Here is a 23,500-nt window from a genome sequence, read left to right on the forward strand (position 1 = left end):
AGTCCTTCAATTATTTAGGGGCTTTGGGGCATGGAGCATGGCAGGCTCGGTGGAGCAGTGTTAAAGCTGAGGCACTTTGTGCTTGCAATCGGAGATGAAGAGGCTATTTGTCTGTGTAGTGTGCAAAGCTCTTATCAGGGATTTGTTTGTGGCACAACTTAATTTGCATAAATTTCTTGGAGTGTAAGATGAAAACTCTGCGCTCTTGGCTGGAGCAGGAGGAACAGATTGCCCTCACAATGCACATTCCTTCAAACAACTCAAATCGTTGTTCTAATGTGGAACTTAGATTAAGCTTTTCATCTCAATGGTCTGACCATTAAATATTTCTCCTTTTCTCCAAATTTTCACATGCAACAAGTATCCTGGCTGCTTATCTATCAAGTATTGAATCGTGAAGACTATTTGAAGTTTATTACAATTCCTATTTGTTACAGCTTATGACTAACAGCGTTTATGCCCTATGTTAACATTGTACTCAGGGATTGCTGAGATCTGAGAACATGATGACATGTAAGTGAGTCCTATACCCTCACTGAGCACAAAATGTTTATTTGACATTCCTACATTTAAATCAGTAACAAAAAACTAGCGATCTGGGATGTGTAACAACATTTTATTAAAACTATCTCTTTAATTTGTATTTATTTATTTATTTATTTTTTACAAATTACAGCAAAATCATGTCAAGTATTACCAGTAAAATGTATGCAAACATAACTTTCCTTATTTTGGTCAGAGATATCAAGCTGGCCTATTAATGAAGTCGAGGTCCCAGTCTAGTTGGCCTTTGTGTGCTACTTGTTTGAAGTATTCTTTATACATACATCATTGCCCTGCTAAACTTGCAATTAAAAGATGTGCCTGCTGATATTCTGTGTGTTACGGATATGTGAATCTAAAGCCTGGCATATCTGCTTGTGTGATGTGAAAATTATTCCAGGGCCTTAATGCTCCATCAATTCCCAAAATAAAACAAGGACTGAAGGAAAGTTGGGAGTAAAATCTAGTGAAGAGTTTACGTATAATGCCAATGATGCCTGCAACCTACAGAGAGATCTTTGGGCTAACGTAAGCACAGCATCACATGCAAAGTTTAAGAGTGACAGGTAAATGGTTTTTAATAAAAGGTGCACATTGAATGGTTGTGGTAAAGCAAGAAAACTGCAGCTACTACCTGAATGAAAATGTTGCTGTATGGGTATAATTATTTTCTACCAAAAGAATTATGATCCTATATTGAAATATACGTGGGCCATTCATCTTGTCTGAAGCACTGAAATATTGGTGTCCGGGACACTGTGAGCCAAAAGCCATGCACTGTGAAGTTTTAAAAGCTTTTGCAAAGGTGTGTGTGTGTGTGTGTGTGTGTGTGTGTGTGTGTGCGCGTGTGCGCGCACACACACACACACACACACACACACACACACACACACATTATATATATATATATGTTATTAGGCTGTAGAGCATTACAGTGGCTGTTTTTGGATTCAGATCTATTCAAAAAAACACAGGACACAGTACTGTGGCATGCTGAAAAGATGAGCACATAGACGATTGGATGTGGAAAAAGTATAGTCAGAGAGTTGATAATACAACAAGCAGATTGTTCTCCAAAGCTATTTAAAGCACATGAATGAGCCCTGGGTGACTGGTTCCTTCATTTCCATGAACACATACACATATTAGTGTGTATGTGTTCATGGAAAGGCTGTAGGCACCTTCCCACATATATCCGCACTGCTACCCTAAAGGCTCACTGACCACTAGTGTTTATTTTTCTGTCTCTGAAAATGGTCCCAAACAGATTTACCTGTGCAATGTTTGCTAAAACTACCCAGTTAGGGATGAAACAAACACCATGCAATGTTTTTGCTTAGGTTTGACAACCACTGGAATAAGAATTCAAATTTTAATGTAAAAAGTTTTTAAAAAGCGCTTATCCTGGTTATAGTCACGGAAACCCTGCCAGTGTGACCCGGTGCGATAGTTCACCTGGATATTCACTGCTGAATATCCAGTAAACGCTTTCTTTCTGATAATGATAATAGAGATGGCACGATACCACTTTTTTATGTCCGATACCGATATCATAAATTTGGATATCTGCCGATACCGATATGAATCCGATATAGTGTTTTTTAATCAACAAAACTGTTTTTTAAAATATCTTGCTGCATTTTGCAAGTCTGCAAGTTCATACTCAAGTTTAAAACAACAACTACACTAAAGCTATTCTGTTATACCTGTATACAAAAAAAATATTTCATAGTTCAGCAATACTGATCAATCTAATAAACTTAGACCTACACCATCCTCACTATTCTGGTATTTTAAAGAGTACTTAGCGTAAATATTAAGCAACCTAACTAATAGGGTTCCAACTCCCAGCAACAACAAAATTAAATAAATAAAAAATAGGGAACCACCCCTCACGCTCCACCTCATGATGCTTAATCGACGTAATCAACCTTAATTTGATGCAGTGTGAAAAAAAATGCACAGAAATCAATTATTTTTCAAGAAATATTAAATAGATTCAACATCTTTCTTCAACAAAATTGCAGACTGCACAGATGGTACCTTCCCAAAGTAAAAAGTACTATAGCTTACTAGGGTATATATATTAGACTTAATAGTCACTATGTACAGTAATTGACTTCTATTCATTTTACATCAAATTAGAACTTTGGGTGTCAGATAATTATTTATTAAAAGCTAGACATTTTAAATGAGAATAAGAAAGAAAAGTATGTCTTTGTGCCCCCTTTTCCCAGTTAATGCCCTATCGGCCCCCCTGGCTAAACTTTGCTAGATCCGCCCCTGCACAGTTACCAGCCGTCAGCTACGTAGAAAAAGATCCTGGAGTAGAAATTAATATTAAATAAATTCTAACAACAGCTTATCAAGCTTAAACGTGCTGCTGTTGTTCAGCCGCTGGTTTGCTCTTTCTGGCGCAAAGTGGACCAAAAACAAACGAGAGACAGACTCGCGACAGAAAAGCCGATCAGCTGATTTAAGCAGTTTCACGATTGAAGTAGCAGCAGGAGAGCGAGAGGCAGTCGCTTGTTAAGCTTAACGTGGGAATGCTTTACAAACATTCAGAGATGGACTTACACACTTGCTTTACTTCTCTCGGGGATAACTTTGTCGGAGATGAAATGCCAGGTTGCTAGCGAAGCTCCACATGCTATCCAGACCACCGACAGGTCCTGCATGCCACAGCTGCTCTATCACGTGATGCATACGTTCTGAGGTGAGTTACGGCGTGTTGCAAGTTTTGTGAGGTGCTTTCGTGATATTTAATGGATCGGATTACATTTTTTATTTTTCTCCGATATCCGATCCAGTAATTTAGGTCAGTATCGGACCGATACCGATACGTAATATCGGATCGGTCCATCTCTAAATGATAATAATAATAATGGAAGACAAAAAACACACGTGTAGAACCAATAGTCTTTTTATCCATTTTCCAATAAAAAATACATTCATACAGAAACTATTTTACAAAACAATTTCAAATGAAAAAATTTCATTATGCCATAAAATGAACAAAAATAGAGCCTCATATTTTCCATGTTTATCCAATAAAGATTCTCTAGCTAAAGATAGGGCATCTTTGCAGGTCAAGTTGGGGAAAAAATGACATGGCAAATAAAAAAACGTAATACTTAGTGAACACCAGAATTCAAAATTATTACAATTCAAGTTTCCAGAACAATTCACGTCTGAAAGTACTTGTTTTCTTCTTTTTTTTCTCTATTAAACATGATAGGCCACGGGTCTAGGCGATACTGATGTCATTTTAAAATGTACATTTTTTTTTCTGACTTTATTATTTTTTTTCCCAAAAATCAAAACAAAGATGTTACAGAAGCAAATGAAAGGAGTATGGAGTGCATCTATTTTACAATAATTCTTTAGCCTTTTATCGTTCACATTTGGAAACAACACACTGCACTTGTTTTTGGTCCCACACCTGTTCAAAATAGAAGCTTCCTTACAAAATTCTCGTAGTTTACAATGTAACATGTCTTTGTGTTTCTCAGTGTAAAAACAAAAATAACATTGCAGACAAATGAATGTTCAACAGGTTCACCGGAGACGTGTTGAGTTTTAACAAGGCTACCTGTGATGTTGACAAAGTGAGACATTAAGTAACTGATGAATGAATGAATGTTCTTTCTAAAATGTTCCATCTGTCATAATTTTTGTGTATAATAAAGCGGCGCCAAAATATTTCTACAAGTGGAGAAAGTGGCCATGAGATTATCCACTTGTGCGCTCATCTGATTTTTTTTGTTTCAGCTCACTGAGAAGTGTGACGAAGTCATGTTACCCATGTTGAAACATGAACATAGTGAAGTTGGTACAAACAGCTTGTCCTTGTCTCAGCTTAGGTTACCAGCACAGACCTCTAGCTCTGAAACACAGCTCAGCTGAACTGGTTGGACTGGTTTTTTGTACCGTAAAGTCAGATTGTGGGCTGTTAAAACTAGAACTGAGTAAAGACACTGACTCACCTTGGAGGTGAGACTTCCCGAAACATCCAATATCAAACCACTCTCGTGACTGAGAATGTGGTCATTAGCCTACTTTAAATGAGTCATCCTTTGCTTTTGAGAGTATATGCTTGACATAATGGACCCAATGTAAATGTTGCCTTTGCAGTAAATCTTGATTTGCCACTCTCGGTGGCTGACCACACAACATTTCATGAGAACGTGCTTCCAAGACTCTGTACCTTTGACAGCAAGTTACAGTTAATCTGAAGTGCATCCACGCAATCGTATACTACATAGTAGTAAATCAATATAAAAGTGAATTGCTTTTCCAAGTTCTCCACAATTCTGTCTCAGATCTGGATAATTTTGAAGACTATGATTTAGTTCTGAAATATCTATGATATATTTAACACAGACGTGTAAATGGCAGTCATTATGAAGCTGATATAGTTACTTTTGTTTTAATATTCAAGAGTTTAGAGGAGTTTGTCGCAAGGGAAAAGGGCAAAAGGTGCAACTGTATGGATCAGAGCCTTTATAAAGCTATTCAATAACGCACAACTGCATTCGCAATGGTCATTTGGTGTATGTGTGTATGTATAACAGAGTGATCTATTCAACAGGACAAGGCCACTTACATAAGGCATCGGTAAGGTCAACAGTGCATTTACAGACAGAACAAAAGAGAAAAGCAAAAGTGAAGAAAAAGGAAGAAAAATCCCACAATCAAAATATTTGCAAACAGTGGTATCCCCAACTTATAAAGAGAATGAAAGAAAAATATGGCAAAACAAAATGACTGCCTTATGTGTTTTGTACAATACTATGATACTGAGTATTATGAAGGTAGCTGCTCTTGAATGGAATTTTGTTGTCCTATAAGGTGAGCAACACATCCCCAGATCCCATGCAACTTCTGATATAATGGCAATAACTGTGCACAATTGTTGTTGTTTTTGTTTTTTTCCTTTTAAGATACAAAGCTTACACAGTGGAAAACAAAATGAGCTTTATAGCGTGTATGTTTTGAGACAGGCTACGTAATACATTGCACATTTAATAGCTGCACTAAACAAAACAACCTCCCATTTTTAGACAGGGAGCTGTAGTTTCACCTCCAGGCAGAAAGGGGGCAATCTCTATCCAATCAGCCCCACTAAACTACCCCCCTACTCCTCTCCACAGCTGACAGAATCAGTCATGACAGACAGAACTTTTTGCTTGCATTCATTCTTAGAGAGACAACACATAACCCTCCCTCAAAAAGAAAAATAAACCTCCCGAGTATAACATCACCCTTGCTATGTCATTCACTCGCAGTTCCACAATGCAAGCTCCATCCACTCCATAAAGCCAGCACAGGCATCCAGTTGCAGGCACTCACAGTCCCCATGCGCACAGGCAAACACACTGTCAGTGGAGGAATGGCACCCCAACCCCTGGAGTCCCAAATTTCTCCAGGAATAAAGCGTTGAACACCATACAGAAGAGTCTCTTCCCATCTTCTCCAGCCTAGATCTTTCCCATATTGGAGTCTCTTTTTGCCCTCCTGCTCCTCCATAAAAGCCTTTCAAGAGCAATCACCACAGCGAGGTGTTGGAGGCACTAACTATGGTGCAAATAATAGCCTGCGTTGCTTCATGTTTTTCCACTGACTGGAACACGACGGTGCCCCTGTTAACGCTCCCAGGACACACCGGCCTCGCTGATCTCCACAGGTCAGGACAATTAACCCGAATCATCCCTCAGAGCTCTCAACATGAAGACCATCTTAGATGTGCCTCTTCATGTGCAGCGCCAGGTGGTCAGAACGGGAGAAACACCTAAGAAGAGAAGAAAAACATCAGATCCAGCCACTAAACTGAAGAACTAAACAAATGACTATAACTTGTTGAAGGTAATAAGTTGCTTATATTAACAACTAACTAGGCTACAATGACTAAGTAAAATGCTTCTAAATTCAACTGAATCAGTTAATAGACCAAAAAAACCCCGAAACACTGTAATAAACAAAGCTATCACTTCGGCTGCAGGAGATGAAGGGAAAGGAAATGAAAAATCTCATTTTTAATTGAAGGAGAATGTTCACACATCCATCCGAGACGCTAATCAACACAAGAACCCTGGGGTGGTTTGTTAACATGTGAAACCAGTGAAACAAACAATATAAAGCTTCTTTTTCACCCACCAAAGATGCTTGTTGGATTCCATTTAGATTAAAGTACCTATGGCTACGCAGCCAATTTTATTCTGCTTGTTTGGTATTGGATACTACTCTTACTCTCTGTGCTATATAACATGAACACGTGATAGATTGAAAGAATGGGCTCATGCCTCCCCCTTCCACCTAGTCCCTTATCCCAGTCTGTATGGGTTTGGCTGATGTTTTAAATAGCGCCCTGGTAGAAGAGACCCAAACTTCACGCTGTTCAGTCTCATCACACTCCTCCCATCCATTGTACTCAACTCTTTTTATCCACCCCCTTGACCTCAACCATTTTCATCCTTAACCTTCATTCATCCCTCCCACTAGCATGTCATTTTGATAAACTAATTTGCTGCTTTCTTTGTCAGTAAAGAAATGCTTGGCACTCAAAATATAAAGAAGGGGAGTAGTTCTTATGAAGAGGGGTTAAATTAATTTACAGCACTTTGTTTTGAGAGGCATTTGCTATTGTAACAAAAAAAAAATGTGACTAATCATGGTGACATATGACAATAAAAACCATCTCACCTGTCGCAGTGACTGCATTTAAATGGCTTTGCTCCAGTGTGCTTCCTGAAGTGTCTGGTGAGTTCATCGCTTCGTGCAAAGCGCCACTCGCAGCCTTCCCATGAACACCTGTAAGGCTTCTCGCCTACAAGAATGAACGTAAAGAAAAGCAAAATATTAAAGCCAGCCATGTCATTTTTCATCTGAGTTCAGAACCTTGCATTTACTTAGCTATTCAAGCAGCCTCTGCAGGTTTACCAGAGAGTTAAGAATTTCTAAATCATAATATGAATATTTTAAACTACAATTTCTCAGATATACAGCCAATATTTACAGTACAGGAGGTAAAATAAATATGATCCTGTGCAGGTGGTTAGCAGATTAGGCTGACTACTGTAAGATGAATAGAAAAACAACCTCGTGCCTTGTGGGCCTCAAGAGCTGTGGTATGCAGCTGTAAGAAGCTGTTAGAGTAGAAGGCTTATGTAACAGGGGGCGAGCTACATGAAAAAAATAGAGACTGTTCCTAATGGTCCTACAGACCATTAACCATCATTAACCATGTGGCTAACGTGGCTGGAGAACGATGCTAGGAATGTGACTTCCTCTGCTAATGGAGGGCCAAGCTGTAAACAGCCTGGCAGAGGTCAAAGGTGACAAGGGAAACTGCTCACATTTGAGCCTCTAACAAAACAGTGCAAATGTCAGATTCCCATAATGTTTCACTCTCTCTCTCTCTCTCTCTCTCTCTCTCTCTTTTTTGGGAAGTTGTATGCAAATGAGCGAGTTTCGGAAGCTTTTCCCATGGTGAAATCTGAGAACTGTTGATTTGTTTTCAGGATCCACATCCTCTGGGTGCTACTCGGCCACAAAAGAACATCCCTCCCCTTCGCGTCTCTCTCCCTCTCTCACGCACTCCCCGCCTCCCTTTGCCCTGCATGAAGTCACGTTCCTCTGTGTGAATTAGGTCATAGTTGAGGGCATTCCTCCTGACAAACTATTCAAAGTATGTGGGAGTATTTTTTTCAGAACTTTGAGCAATAACTCAGCGCTTCAGCTCGGCTATCGTCACTTTTGAAAGGCTCACTGTCAGGCCAGTTTACCTGTGTGTGTCCGCTGGTGTGCTTTGAGGTGCGAGCTCTTGGTGTACACCTTCCTGCATCCGTTGAAGTGACACCTGTGCACACGCCTCCTCCCGTCAGGTGATGCCTCCCCGCTGGTCAGACCTGACCTTTCCAGGCTCCTCTCCATGCCCCCAGCCCTTATTTTCCCTGTTGAATGCATCACTGTCTGTATCCCAATCCACGTCTGGGCTACAGAGCCCTCCTTGCCGAGCTCAGGTGAGGATGGTGGTGTGCTGATGATGCCAGAGGCCACGTCATCGCCGTTGTCGGCCAGAATATCAGTTAAAGAGCTGGAGGTGAAGTCGAGGGTAGGGGAGAGCTCCTCTGAGCTGTCCGAGGCCTCGCTGCTGGCATCGGAGTTGAAACCACCAGCATCATGGTTCTGGCTATCCTGATTGTCTTCCTCCTCCTTAATGTGGGTGATCTTTGGGTCCGACTCACTTGACTTGTCCCCGCAGGCAAGCAGCAGCTTGCTCCACAAGTCTTCCTGGGTCTCAAATTTAAGGTCTGTGGCTGAGACGTAAGGCTCGCTCTGGAGGTATCTCTCCAGCTCGAGACATGTCTGTGTAGATGAAAGACAAGATAGAAATGAGTTCAATGGAGCACAGAGCCAAAGGCGTGTAACAGAACTCTTACATTCAACCTGAAAGTCCTTAAAACCACCAAAAAAGACCATTTGTTTTTACAGGAAACACAAGACTCCGGTATTCTCCTCTGCACTGTATTTATTCTAAGCAGCAGCAAAAAAGGGGGTATGCTGTGACACTGTAACATCACCAGCCCTGTTTCTTCTCTGCCTGCAGGAATGAAGTAAGACACAATGTCCTATGCAGAGGATAGTCAAGTACACTCTAAGTGTGTTCTCTGAGCCCATATCAGGGAGGATTACAAGCACCACATTTCCTTCTGAGAGACTGCAAGAACAAGGTGCTCTTACCCACGAACGCAGGCATGGTTTGAATGTGTGTAGGTGTGTGCAGAGGTTGGTCATGAAATTTACATATGCTACAGAGCCCCCCATTGGGTTAGGGAAGTGCTTGTAGATCTTTTAAATCTATCAATTATTCAACATAATGTGGATTTAATAATGCATTTGGAGGCATTGCTAGAAATAACATAGCACACCAGGGACTGAGTGGAGGGAGGTCTGGTTCATGGGGGTTCATAAAAAGCCTGGCATGAATACTGCAACAGCCACTGTGGATTGTGGGCCTGTTTTCTGTGAAAAGGAAGTGAGAGAGCACTTCCTTAACCCTCTGCAGTCAGCAAGCACAGGCCAGATACGAAGGCCACAAACAGGCCTGTGCAGTTTCCTAATGAAGCAAATATAAAATTACAGCCAAATGTTATTATAACAGAACTGACTGGAACAGTGGCAGCCAAAGCTTGAGGAAACCTGGATCCAAGAGGTCATGGGACAAATACATTTTTCGGACTTTTTCCAAACTCCTCCTAAAACTATTTATTCCCTTAGAGAGAAATTGACATTTTCCTAGTTGCTTGGAAGTTTATAGGGTCAAAATGAAAATGAAACTATCCGAGAGGGGACTATCCCTCTTTGGCTGATCTGGTTACAGGCAGCACAAGCATCACTTGACAAAACGCTAAAATAAAGGAAGAACGACAAATCTCACCAACAACATTTTTAAAATATTATAATAATACCATACTGAATAAATAAAGCTTATCTAGAGATGGAGGATGAGATGGAATAAAATTAAACCACAGGTACCAGGCAGCAACTACAAACACCTTTCGTGTGTGTATATGTGTGTGTGTGTGTGTGTGTGTGTGTATATATATATATATATATATATATATATATATATATATATATATATATATATATATATATATATATATATATATTCATATTCTCTAAAAGAGGACTATCATGGGAAAATCTTCGTGTCTTGGGAATGAAAAAGAAGGCATTGACTTCATATGTTTCTTGTCAGCAGTGCTGGATAAATCCCAGGCGAGCTTTAAATGCCTGAGAGGGCGACTTGGAATGAAGCCCGGCCATATCTGATAGACGGGGAGACAGCGAAGACTGAAGAGTAAGGCCAATTCATTTCCCAATCTGAGCAAGAAGCGACTTGTACCCTTCCCGTCACTACCAGTGTAAAACTCCACTGTTTTGTCAACCAGGCGGCCGCCTGGTCGAGCAACGGTTCAATAGAAACCAGCCTCTCTCTTATTCTCTCTCTTTCTGACAGTCTGTCACTCTCATTTGTATGTGTGGGTCCGTGTGACAGCAAGAGGGAGTGAGCGGCAGGCAGAGAGAAAGTCAGGAGGAGGAGATACGCGCAAAGGCGCACGGCTCGCCATTCACTCGCTAAATCTGCAACACGGCGTGTTTTTCATTTATCACAAACCGATGTGCCTGTATAACCTGCATGCCTGAGTCCACAATACGAGCAAACCACCACTGAACAACTGTGCGCGCGCCGTAGCACCAGAAAATACTGTAAAAGTACAACTAATTTAAAGCATATTTTATGAAATGCGCCAAAAAACTAAAGAAGACACGTAATAAGTCTGCATTTTTACAAACATACTAAAAAAATACTGATCTGTCACGAGGGGAACTTGCACCATTTCCCCTATAACCGGAGGCAAACCAAGTTTTGAGAAATAAATTTATATTAGCTGCATTACTGAATCAAACGCGCGCTCACATTACATGAAACTACTCTGACATTTGCCAGTCGGCGCGCAGCTGTCACTTAAAACAAGTTTCTGGAAATTACGCACTCTGCTGGCACTTCACACATGAGCCTGTGGCACTATCTGTCAAACTGAGGAATCGAGTGTTTGGAATCAGTCGTCAGCCTACCTGCTGCCAATACTCTTCCAGAGATGGTAAAGCTGAAAAGTATCCAGTGTCGTGCACAATTTGGAGCTCCTGGAAGATGCTACACATAGGGATGACATCCATTTCACTCCTGAGATTTAGCCACAAGGATAAGCGAATTCAAGCTTGTGAGGAAACGAAGCCTGATGTGTTCAGAGAGAAGCTGGAGTCTTAGCTGTATTTGCATGTATACTAGTCTGGAGTCGTGCACTTCCAGTGGAGGTTTTGAGCGTGAGCGCACAACACCGAACTCTGCAAAAGTCCGTCAGCGCACTGTAAACTTCCCCCCCGATTCAAAATTACAGGCAAACCCACCCCCATGTGATTACATTACGTTACGGCACGTCTACCAATGGGCTTGCAGGAACTTTACAAAGGCCTACCAGACCACTTCCGACCAATAACGAGCGAGAGCAGAGTCATCCTGTGTGCCGTGATTGGTGCAGAGCTAGAAGCCTCTCTGGCTCCCATTGGACTAAATCAGCGCTATTTTTAGAACCGTATATAAGCGAGACTCTTGTCTTACCACAACGAGGAAGTTGAGTTTTCTACTGATTCGACTCTGGAAAAGCGTCCGTCTCTAAATAGACATGGCTATCTTTATTTCCTCACACACGCACTAGTTACTCTCGTTCTCTTGGCGAGTTGCGCTATGAATCATACGAGCGTAAGTCTGTAAAGAAAATTGCTCTCCTGCCTGTAAAACGCAAGTTCATGACAACAATATTCAGACGCGTCTGCAGACTCGGGGGGATCATCAAGAACCTGATCAATTTCTGTGCTCTGTGAAACAAATGTGATAGACTTCATCTTTTCATGGCTGCCCAGAGATCCATGAGCATTATTATGAGTCTCTCTGTGACAGTGTAGACAATTTAATAAGCTATTAAGTTATAATAGAGTTGCCATAAAGATGATTATTCACATAATGCTGTGCGGGTTATTGTAGTGGCAGCAGCTTGAGGCATAGCGTGAGGGACAGGTTAGATTTTGCTGGGAATGATGCACATTGGCAGGCGCTGTGTGCGGATGTGTGCGTTTTAATGTCAGTCACCTGTGGCTCTCTTAAGAGCGTACTGCTTTTGCAGGAAAAAAGTGTATGACTGTAGTTGCTTGTAAAACCGCATCAACTTATTTCCTCTAGAAGGGGGAAAGTAGAACAGGTTAAAAACAGTGTTGCCACCCATGGTGCATGGTGAGAGTTCCTAATGCAAGACGGCAATATACCTCTACTCTAAAATGACACGTTATAAATACATTCTGGCACACTCCCAGAAATATATTTACCTCTTTCACTCCTTTGAATGTAAATTGCTTTGCTTTCCCACATCTCTCCTCCCAGAGATCAAAGAAACATGAATATTAATCTGTGTTAATACATGTACAAGTTGGTATATGATGAGATTTATGTCCTCCTTGTGTGCTATGCTTCATGCTTTATTATGTTGTTTGCATAAAAACTCAGTTCATTAAAAAAAGTCCCACAGGTGATAATTTCCACGTTTTGAAATACAGTTGATAGAAACTATAGCTTGTGCAAGAATTTGACTTTTATTTTGTTAAGTAGGGAGTCAGATTCCTCATATCCTGTCAGCAAATAAGGTTAACTGATACTTAAATCACTTTGAATGTGTCCTCTATCACTCCAAACACTATGACTAACACTGAGCTATCATTAAGATTATGAGTGCCTAGAATACTGTATACAGTAAATTTGAGCAAAAATTCATACTGAATTACATAAGATGCGAGATTAAGTTAAAGTTAAGCAGAACAACAGTGGCATTGACAAGTTAAAGGCAGGCGATGTGACAAACAACATGTTTGGAACAGAGTGCCATTGTCTGGCACATCGGCCCGGTCGAGCGCCTCCACAGCGGAGTCTCTTTTGTTGAGCTCTCGGCTGTGGCCACATTTGCAGCACTCAGCAGCATCACATTTTCGCATGAGTCTGTGGGTTTTATGGACAGATAAGACTAGGATGGGTGCTCTGTCATGACATACATGACTAAAGGGAAGCATCACTGCAAAACTTTCAGGCTGTAAATTGGGACAACAGAGAATTTACAATGTTACAAACCATAAAGTCAGAACACTCTGATTATTATTACATAATTTTATAACATTATATGTTTTTATGCGTATATGAAAAATGAAGTTAGAGAATGGGAGACTGACCTCTTAAATATTAAGTGATGAGAAACTATGGCCCATTTCTTTACCCTCAGCTCAAATATACCAAGATGTTTAAAATGTGCACGATAAAAGTTACAAGAAGGTTTCCACACAACAGATGCATTTACAATGCTGTGAAAAAAGTATTTGCCCCCTTCGTGAGTCCTTATTTTTTGCATATTTGCCACATAACATAAAAGGCTATATGTGATAAAGTAATTACCCCCTAATTGCTCCCCAAACTCATTGACTTGATGTGCCACCCTTGACAGCAAGAACTGCAATAAAATGTGTGTTGTAACTGGCAATGAATCTTTCACTTTTTCTGCAGATGGATTTTGACCCACTCTTCTTTGCAAAATTGTTTTAATTCAACCACATTGAGGGGTTTTCAAGCATGAACAGCCTGTTTAAAGCCATGCCAAATCATACACACATCCAGCTAATCCAAGTAGTTTGAGCTTTAGGGTGCAAATTAATAGCCAGAAATTCTCCTTTAGGATTTTCTGTTAGACAACAGAATCAATATGGCAAGGTTCTGAAGCAGCAGAACAGCCCCAAACCATCACACTACCATCATGATATTTGACTCTAGCACAAGGTTCTTTTGATGAAATTCTGTTTCTGGACTCAAACCTTCCAAAAAGTTCAACTTTTGTCTCATCAGTCCACCTGATTTATGTCAATGACTTGTTTCCAATCTGTTCTTGAGTTTCTTTACATTAGTTTGTTTAGCCTGCTTTAATTTATCAGGTTGTGTTTAAGTGATTTACTGATTGAGCAGGTCTGGCAGTGATCAGTGAAATAATGAAATTGAGCTCAGCTTCCCAGAAAATTAGGTTAATCATAGTTAATTCAAGATTTTATTTCAAGTAATTGAAACAATTACTTTTTCCACATACAGCCAAGTAGGTTTGGCTAGCTTTATTCCCTTAATACCGTGAACAAAATCCCATTTAAAAAAATAAAAATAAAAATCCTTGTCTAAAATAAACACTTGTTTGATGGTGTGGAACATGTAAGTGTGAGAAATACGCAAATGATACGAAAGAGGAAGGTTTCAAATACATTTTCACAGCACTGTATATAAAATGGAATTAATCAAAGCTAAGCTACCACAGAATAAAAATGTAACACTTGTAAGCAGTTTGTGGCTGTCTGGATGAAGGTGCAAAGACACATCTGAACGCAATTTTCTTAAAAAGCTAACAGTGCCTAGCTTGATGCTAATGATGCTATGCATTGAAGAGAATGCTAATTGGCTGGAAAGTTTGCCTGAACAGGGAAAGAAACAATAGCAGAGGTCACTGTGAGGAACAAGAGTAAAAAATAGATTATTGGACATGAGTAGTGTACCAGAGGATGAAATTGTAATGATGATGTTATGAAGAAAATAGAGAAGCAAGAAAAGCATATATCTCTAAGGAATAGAGAGATGATTAAACTTGTGTATTAACATCATATTTAATGTAAGTGATGGTAGGGAAATACCAGTACCTTAGAGCAGTGGTGCCCAAACCCTGGGCCACGTACTGGTCCGTGAGTCATTTGGTACCAGGCTGCAAGAGTTGAGGCTCGGGTGTGAGATTTATGGTTTTCAGGGTTTTTATCGTTAACTCTGTTTCCCTGGGTCTTTTCCCGTGTTGTAGTTGTGTGTCTTATTTTGAAATAAATAGTTACACGTTACCATAGCGACCAGAGAGCATTAAGGGGCAGAGAGGAGGATGTTACTCTCAATGTTGTTGACGCATTTCAGGAGGACGCTGCTAGTGAAGTTACACAATTACACAGTGAATTCGCGTTAATTATTATCTTTACAAAATACCACAGTTTTTGTCTTTGTCATATCATTTTATTTTGTTGTGTTTATCCACGACACCTTAAGGCCAGTCCGTGAAAATATTGTCTGACATTAAACCGGTCCGTGGCGCAAAAAAGGTTAGGGACCGCTTACTTGGAGTATGTATCTGTGACCTGATTTATACTACTTAGGTACTATATATTAACTGGTATTACATATGGTTTCTGTTTTGTTTTACCAAGGATGCACAGTTTGTTTTTAATATGCTGCTGTAAGCAACTTCTCTCTGTTAAATACAGCTTGGACCCGCTGTTTCCATCAGCAGCACAGCATAAGCAGATTTTGTCTGCAGACTGAATATATTCATGTATCATTTGCATGTAGCATGAAAAAGGGATACAAATTATGTTAGAAATGCATTTTCATTGAGGGGAAATTATTATTATTTTCATTTGACTTGCATTAGTTATTGCAGTTGTGGCTTGTATGGAGCATGTTTTTCCCTTTATTGTACATTGACAATAAAGAGCTATTCTATTCTGTTGTCCCAAGAATGCAGTACAGTCACAACGTTTTAAAGTGACACTTTTGCTGTCATAAAAAACAAACAAAAAAAGCACTTCCTGCATGAAGTCTATATTTATCGTCTCTGTAGATATGTCATCAAATCAGATTCCTGCCAATTTTTTGTTCTGTGTGGTGGACGCTGATGCAAAGAAAACGAGTCATATAATTACAGTTGCCATGAGTTATCTTGGCTGCAGTGCACGTGGGATGCTGATCTGTGTTAGGATGAATCCATAGCAACAAAATATTGGGCATAAACAGCATGCAGGCAAGCAGCACAGATACTATCACGCCATCTATCCTGTGTGTATTTGAATATTTATCTGTCCTATGTCTCAACACTTCATATACAATGGCTTTCCTACCCGACACTGGGCAGGTTTGCAATTACGTAAACGATGCAAACAATACTGGTTCAGAAACGATTTATCAAAAATATCACATCACATGTAAAACAAAGGGTTTTCCATTTTTTCAGTCTACACCATAATTATTATTTTATTTTACACATAATTTTATTGACAATAAGACATGCTGCCATTTCTTTTAACACAGCTAACAGCTAAGAACACAACTTTGTATTCATACCACATGCTGCAAACTGAATAAGCAGCCAGTACATGACACAGGCCACAAAGTCAGGTCTTTTTTAAAAGTCTAACCATAGACAATGACAGGAATCAAGCAGAGAAAACAACCCATTGCCTGTTTTGCATCCACTACACACAATTGAAATCCTGCATTTGGAAAGCATGCCAAAAAGTGGTCACTCACTTTTAATTAGCTGTCCTAAAATTCTATGCACAGCAGATAATGGCCAGTTCTTAATTTGCAAACAGCGTCTGGTGCCTGATTAGAAATCCATGGCTGCAATTAGGCTAAAAAGTTTTGTTGTTGCCATTAGGAAAGAAAAGTCAGATAGCATAATAACAAATGACAATGATTTAGAAGCCGCACATGTTGTGTCTGCGGTTTTGATTGATAGTCTCACAAATGTATGCCATTTAGTGGAATTACAATTTGGATGCATGAGGGACTTGATTTTGCTAACACATTTAGTGTGTAGCACCCCAACTGCCTTTTACTTGAGTCTAATCAAAATGCAAAGATATTCATAGTGAAAGAAAAGTACAGTATGTAAAAGCAGGGAGCAGGCACAATAAGCAAAAGTCTGTGGAGTGACTGCAGCAAAACAAGCAGAGTTAATTTAATTGGTTCATTACATCACATGTCCTATTGATCTTGGGTTTTGATGCACTGTGGATGAATCAGAATCATAAGACCTCTGTCATTAAAGGGAGTGGAATTCTGTTTCACAGTTGCTGTGTTTAGAAGAGAAAAATATCTCATGGGAGTACTGCTGTAAATCCTGAGGAGATAGAACAGACATGCTCTTCCCTTTTTCAACACCTGCTCTTAAAGTGCTTTTGAACAAGCTTTTCAGTTCCCAGCAGTCCAACATTACAATGTAGGTGTAATGTTGGACCTCCCCCCAACACACACACACAAACAACAGCATCAAGAAATCAAAACAAAAAAAACTTTGTTAATTTAGGTCTGGGGAAGGGTTTAGGTTAACATAGGGGATTCCCATTGTCATGGCAACATTAATAAACATCCTGATCAGGTTATGAAACAGTGCACGGTCTTTTCATTTTTAAACAGGAAGCAAACAGTACTTCTTCATCATTATGGCTACACAATAACAAACATGCGTTTGAGGTTAGGGAGACCTCATGATGGAAAAAGAACCAAAAAAACAACAACTGTGTGTCATTCGGAAGGTGAAAAAATGTTCATTCGTTGTTTTTGTTGACTCATTCATCCTCTCTAAACTTCTGCATGTACTGACTCAATGGCTTTATAACAACATAACCTCACTTCCCCCTTTTCTTCTCACAATGAAACTGAAAAATGAGGTAAATAAATCATCCTGTGAAACTTAAAGGCCAGATGGCCCTCTTACGAGTTCTGGGTCTACCCTCGTGGCCACCCACTAGTTGAGCGCTCCTGGAAACCCTCCAAAGGAAGGAGTCCAGGAGACATCCTGGTGAGAAGCCCAAATCACCTCAGCTGTCGCCCAAAGTGAAGGAAAATCCTCACCTTATTTCTAAAGCTGAGCCTAACCATCCTAAAAATGCATCTGACTTAGCTCTCTTTACATCACAATGGTCTGGGACATTACACAAATGACACAATATGGTTTTACAATAATAATACAAGGTATAATAAATAAACACACACCCAAGTGTAATAAAATGTGAGCAACAATGACAGAGATTTTCATGGTGAAATAATTCTGCTTCAGCTATGTCCACCTGTCAGCTGTACATAAGGTGAGCCATGACTCTGCATTATCTCATTCAAGGATCACATCACATGTTCTTCTCATACATCGAGGTCAGATTTAAATGACTACAGTATGTTAACCATTTCTTGGAACGTCTGATTTAATTCAAGAAACCCAGGGGAGCATTAAAACAATGATCTGAGAGAAGACGTGATGAAAAGGGTGCTGGAAAGACTCAGATAAATGTATAGGGACGGTGAGTGCCTATATGTCTTGCATGGCATATATGAAAAGCTTTTAAGTGAGAAAAAGTGCGATGTTGTCAAGTGTTGGTAAATTTGTTGCTGGTGACATCATTTTTAAAAGGGACAAGCGAGAGCTCCAAACACTTTGCCAACCATTAGGAGTCCTGTGTGGAGTCCCAAAGCATTTTGAAAACAAATTAGTGCAGTTGATGCTGACCTGAAAGACTGTAGTGTCCGACGAATTGCAATACACTCAGCCTTCTACAAGCTTGGGAAAAACAGAAGTGGTGTAGCAAATGTATTGATGTGCTAATTAGTGTGTGATGTCATTTGGAAACCTTGTATGACTTGACTGAGCAGTGAACAGCTTCTTTTGTTTTTGTTAAAAGAATAGGCCACATGTGCCCTTGGGCAACCATAATGCATAGCTTGGCGGCTGAGAAATAAAACGTCCTGCACTCCATGTCATGATCATCTGAGTGGCATAAAACGAACGTTAAGTTGTAAAGCTTGTTTTCACTGACATATAAGACTTGTGGTAACACATAGCATGAACCAGTTTAACTAAACTGAACTGAATTTAATTCAAGTCACGTCAGTTTTATTTATATTTTGAGAGTTCACACCATCAGTAAGCTCAAGATGCTAAATGTTGTACAGTATACTGGTTAAGCAAGCGTTAAGCAAGGGTAAGGAGAAAAGACATCACTAGCAGGATCTGCCTTAGAGAAAAGAGATAACAAAAACCAGAGCATAGAGATACAACAAATGAGATAAAACACAAAATTAGAGAGTCGATAAAAGTTAATGATGCTTAATAAAGGTGTAAAAACACACCGGGAGTGAAAAGGTGGAAGTGGAGAATAAGTGCTGAGTGCATTATGTGAGGTCTTCCAGCAGCCTGAGCTTTTAGCAACATAACTAAGGGTTCAGTGTCAACTAACTCTAAGCTTTTTCAAAAAATTAAAGTTCTTGTGTGTGTGTAAACAGACACAAAGCTTTATTTTAATGAACAATACACATTGTTTCAGGTTGTGCCATGTCAAAGAACAAAACACGGCAAAAAACATGGCACCTCTGAAGCAGCAATGCGACTTAATACAGTTATGCTATGCGAGGATTAAGAACTGATGTTAACTCTCTACAGTGAAATTTATCTGCAAATGCCTGAAAACTGCAGGTTAGAGTTTTCTACTGCATTTTTTCTATTAATTTCTATTAAATGTTGCAATGTCGATCATTCTGATTACAGTGATTACATCACAGTTAGATGCACTTATGGAGAACCCGTCCCTTGTGCTTGCCTATATAATTCTCTTCAGTGTGTGCAACTAATAATTTATGGACTGTAATCTTGTTCTACTCTCTTGTATTTATAGAGAAGATGATGCAGATAGTAATCCTGTAGGGCTCTAGCTCAGCTAAAATGGAATCATGCATTTGCTGTAACAGGAGTGTTGACCTGTGTACAAAACTGTTCGCTGGTGCATGAATGCACTTATTCCAGTCTCTGTCGGTGAATGCATTCATGCATACGTTTGTTTGTGTGTGCGTGCGTGTGTGTTTGTGCATATCTGAATTTGTGTGTTTGTGTGCACACACCTGTAATCAAAGGGCCATTTACAGGAATAGCTGATGGCAGCCAGAGTGCTGAGGAGGAAACAGCAACAGCTGACTGTGAGTCATCTTCATCTCATGACCGGTTACTCCATAGAAACACAATTCTTCACTTTACCTTGACCAATATGCTGTGAAGTGTGCAGAATTTCTGTGGTTTGGTCTCTTGCGAAAAGCATCCTCTAGTTGAACACTGTACTTTTGTTGTAGATTTGATAGAGCAGCAGGGTGATCAAATGGCAAAAAGACTAACCAGGAGCCAAAGTGTCACAAGTTTGTTCCCTGTATGCATTACAAATGTGGTTGTCAAAGACATTTTTCTTTGCAGAAAAAAAAATCATATAATTTAGTTGTTTGCATTGTTTTAGTTGTACATATGTGCCTGAATTTTAGGGAGCTGGGTGTATCTTCTTGCTGAAATAAAGTGAAACTGAAGAATTCAGCATCTCTGAACAAAAAGAAGCATCCCTTCCACACGATCAGCTAAATGTGTGTGATGTAAAAAATGTAAAAGATAAAGTATTGATTTCCGTTTAGAGGAGCACAGCCCTTATCAATGAGCGCTGAGGTCAGTTGTTTTAGCTTTTGCTTTAGCTCTGGAGATTTATCACCTCTGTTGAATTGTAGCAGGAGTGAGATAAATTGAACGCTGATCCTTGGTGGAATAAGACAGCAGCTTCACCCAGAGAAAAATGTGAGATATGAATCGATGAATTTAACTCTTGCGTGTGATTGATGGTCTAAAATTAAAACAACGACTTATTATTGAATAGTAACCTCAACTTTTGGTTGTGATTGAATAAAACCGAAGAACACACCTGTTGATTGTCATATATTGGCACTGAGAACAATCTCTTCAGATGTTTTCAAGCTGTCGACAGATTATTATCACATGCTGTCAAAAACCCTCCGTTGTCCTTTCACTGCTTTTCTACATCATATTAACCAATGGACAGCTATAATAACACTAGTTAAGTGCATGTTGCGCCATAATGAAGCTACATTTCCACAGTATAGTGCCACAGATTTCAAAGATGGGCACAGTTTGGTTCCTCATCTCCATTACCAGTCCAGCACTTAGCGAGGGGCTTGAATTAATGAGTCGAATCATCAAAATCTCTACCTGACAAAGCAGAAAAAAAGATGAGAGCTGGTTTTAAAATGACTAAACAGTGCCTTGGGAATTTACGACTGAATCATATGAATGAGATATGCATAGGGCCTGTTAATCCCGGTAACGTAATAAAAAAAAATGCAGTTTTTCCATAATGGCTTATATTGTACTGCACCATTGCTTTTCTTGTTAAAGGAATTATGTTAATGGTTCGGACACTTGGAGATACATTAGTTTAGCAACTTAAACCTAAGTAAGTCCTTACAAGATACTTTTGCACAATACCACAATTTTAAAATGACACTTAGATGAAATGAGACATTCAGTGCTGTGAAAAAGTAAAGAAACGTTTCTTTTCACACTTTTCAGCTCAACAGACAAATCTTAATATTAGACAAAGACGACCAGAGTAAATGCAAACCGCAGCTGATGATTTTTCATTTATTAAGGGAAAAAGTGTATTTTCCCATTATGTCTGGGATAAAAGTGACAGAGCATTTCATAAAAAGAACGTCAAACATGGTGGTGTTAGCGTGATGGTTTGGGATTGCTTAGCCGCTTCAGGACCTCTACGATTTGCCATAATTGATGAAATCATGAGTTCTGTTCCCTACTGGAAAATCCTGAAGGAGAATGTCCAGCCATTAGTCCCCACCCTGAAGCTCAAGCTCACTCGGGTTATGCAGCAGGACAGTGCTCTGAAACAAGCAGCAAGTCCACCTTTGCATGGTTAGAAAAGAGCAACCAACAGAAATTAAGGTTTTGGAGTGTCCTCACCTGACCTTAAATAGGCTGATCCAGTGTGGCCAAATTAAAATAACTGCAAAGAGTTATTACTCATTGCTATTTACCAGCATATAGCACCTGTGACGGCATTTCCACTTGGAATCAGAGCTAAAAATGATTTGTAGGTCACAAAAACTTGCACGTACTGTCCAAGTAGCACACATCCTGTTGCTCATGAGAGGAAGGAAGCAGCCGTATCCCCTGTCAATGTGAAATGCAAAGGACACGAACAAATAGTGGAGGATATGGCAGCGATCTGGAGACACTGGATAGTGTGGAAAGATACTCAATGAAAGGAACACATGCCAGTTGGTTGACTTTTGTCCCAGTTTTGTCAAATTTGTTTTTATTGGATATATTTACTTTGAGTCTCATATTTCCTTGTGAAATGAGGTATTGGAGTATGCTGCTTAAACACACCTCAAATAAGGCAAAAGTAATCATCAGCTTAAGAGCCCCACTTTTGTTCTATATGCGGAGTCTACAGAAGCAGTGCATTCAAGCTGCTGAGTTTTATTTAAACCTTTGTTTATGCAAGGAAGTCTGGCTGACCATTGATGTTCCTTTTTTTGAAACTCATTCATTCATGCCAGGCAGCCACATAACAGTGCTTTAACTCAACTACATTCAGCGGGATTGAACAGAACCACCTCGTCTTTCACATTCAACTCCAAGTCCAACAGGCTCGAGGAGTGTACATCATGGGAGACTTTCCTTCTGCCCTCATCCTCCCACGCAGCCCTGCCCCAGCAGCTGCGAATGTGATGATGGGAGGGAATGACCCCAGAGGACCTTGCACGACCCATCCCTATTCAGATTTCTACTGCGCCTGCCATCCCATAATGAAAACAAACAGGAATGTGACCCCTTCCTTCCCACTGTAACCTAGATTTCCCACTCTAAAGGTTATCCCCCACCCAAAGGTATTCCATATCCTGTCTAAATGCCTTTTATGCAAAGCAAAACAGATCTTGTGAGGAAAATAAGCACCAAAAGATAAAAAAAAATCAAAAAGAAAAGTATTTTATTTTGTTGATAACAATGTGATCACAATAAAAAACATAAATGTCCTTTGCTTACCTATAACGTCATTTGCAGTATGACTGAATCATTTGGTAGCAACATGGCATCTCCACAATGTCGTGGAGTCCCTTGACAATGTGCAAATATTGAAAAGCTGCCTTGTAGCAGTGGCAAAAAAGAAACAGATCCTCTGTCATATTCAAAATATATGTAAATGAAGCCATCCACACAGTTACCCCCATTCATTTACTCTTTGCTTCCTGACTTCCCCAGTGTGTTGCATATAGGTTTTTCTTAAAATATATATAGATGTTGGGATGGCAAAGCATGAAGATGCCAGTTTTTAAAGTTCAAGCATCTCTCTCTCGTGGTTGTTGAGGAAGAGGACTAATAGCTGACAGACTACTCCTTCTGAAAACGTGTTTGCACCACAATTTAATTGATTCTCTTTTTTTTTTTTTTTTTTTTTTAAATTGCAAAAACACTTACACAGCTTAGCTCAAGGGAATAAATGAAAGAGTTAACCGTTAGGTCCTTAACAGTGCTGGATTCCCTTGACGAGGTTTAAAGGCCTTTTATAGACTCACTAGTGATTTTGATGTCTTTGCAGTTTCAAATATGTGATTTTTACCCTTCTTTTCAATTTTAATTATGAATACCTTTTGAAGCCTTGTCAG

General features: G+C 39.7%; 1 protein-coding gene across 1 annotated transcript; it reads right to left on the reverse strand.

Annotated features, from left to right (window-relative positions):
* Positions 1-3,735: 3,735 nt before the first annotated feature.
* On the reverse strand, positions 3,736-11,464 carry LOC146612992 (Krueppel-like factor 6). The gene is made up of 4 exons (XM_085377270.1): positions 11,188-11,464; positions 8,328-8,910; positions 7,246-7,369; positions 3,736-6,334 (listed from the first exon to the last, which is right to left on the reverse strand). Exons 1-4 carry the CDS (start codon positions 11,287-11,289, stop codon positions 6,283-6,285), a joined length of 861 nt encoding a protein of 286 aa, XP_085233396.1. The 5' UTR covers positions 11,290-11,464; the 3' UTR covers positions 3,736-6,282.
* Between the last annotated feature and the right edge of the window lie 12,036 nt (positions 11,465-23,500).

The sequence above is a fragment of the Diplotaxodon limnothrissa genome, linkage group LG18 (genome assembly GCF_057381915.1).
Source record: "Diplotaxodon limnothrissa isolate DT_005_m linkage group LG18, D_limnothrissa_male_GT1.1, whole genome shotgun sequence".
Classification (NCBI taxonomy): Eukaryota; Metazoa; Chordata; class Actinopteri; order Cichliformes; family Cichlidae; genus Diplotaxodon; species Diplotaxodon limnothrissa.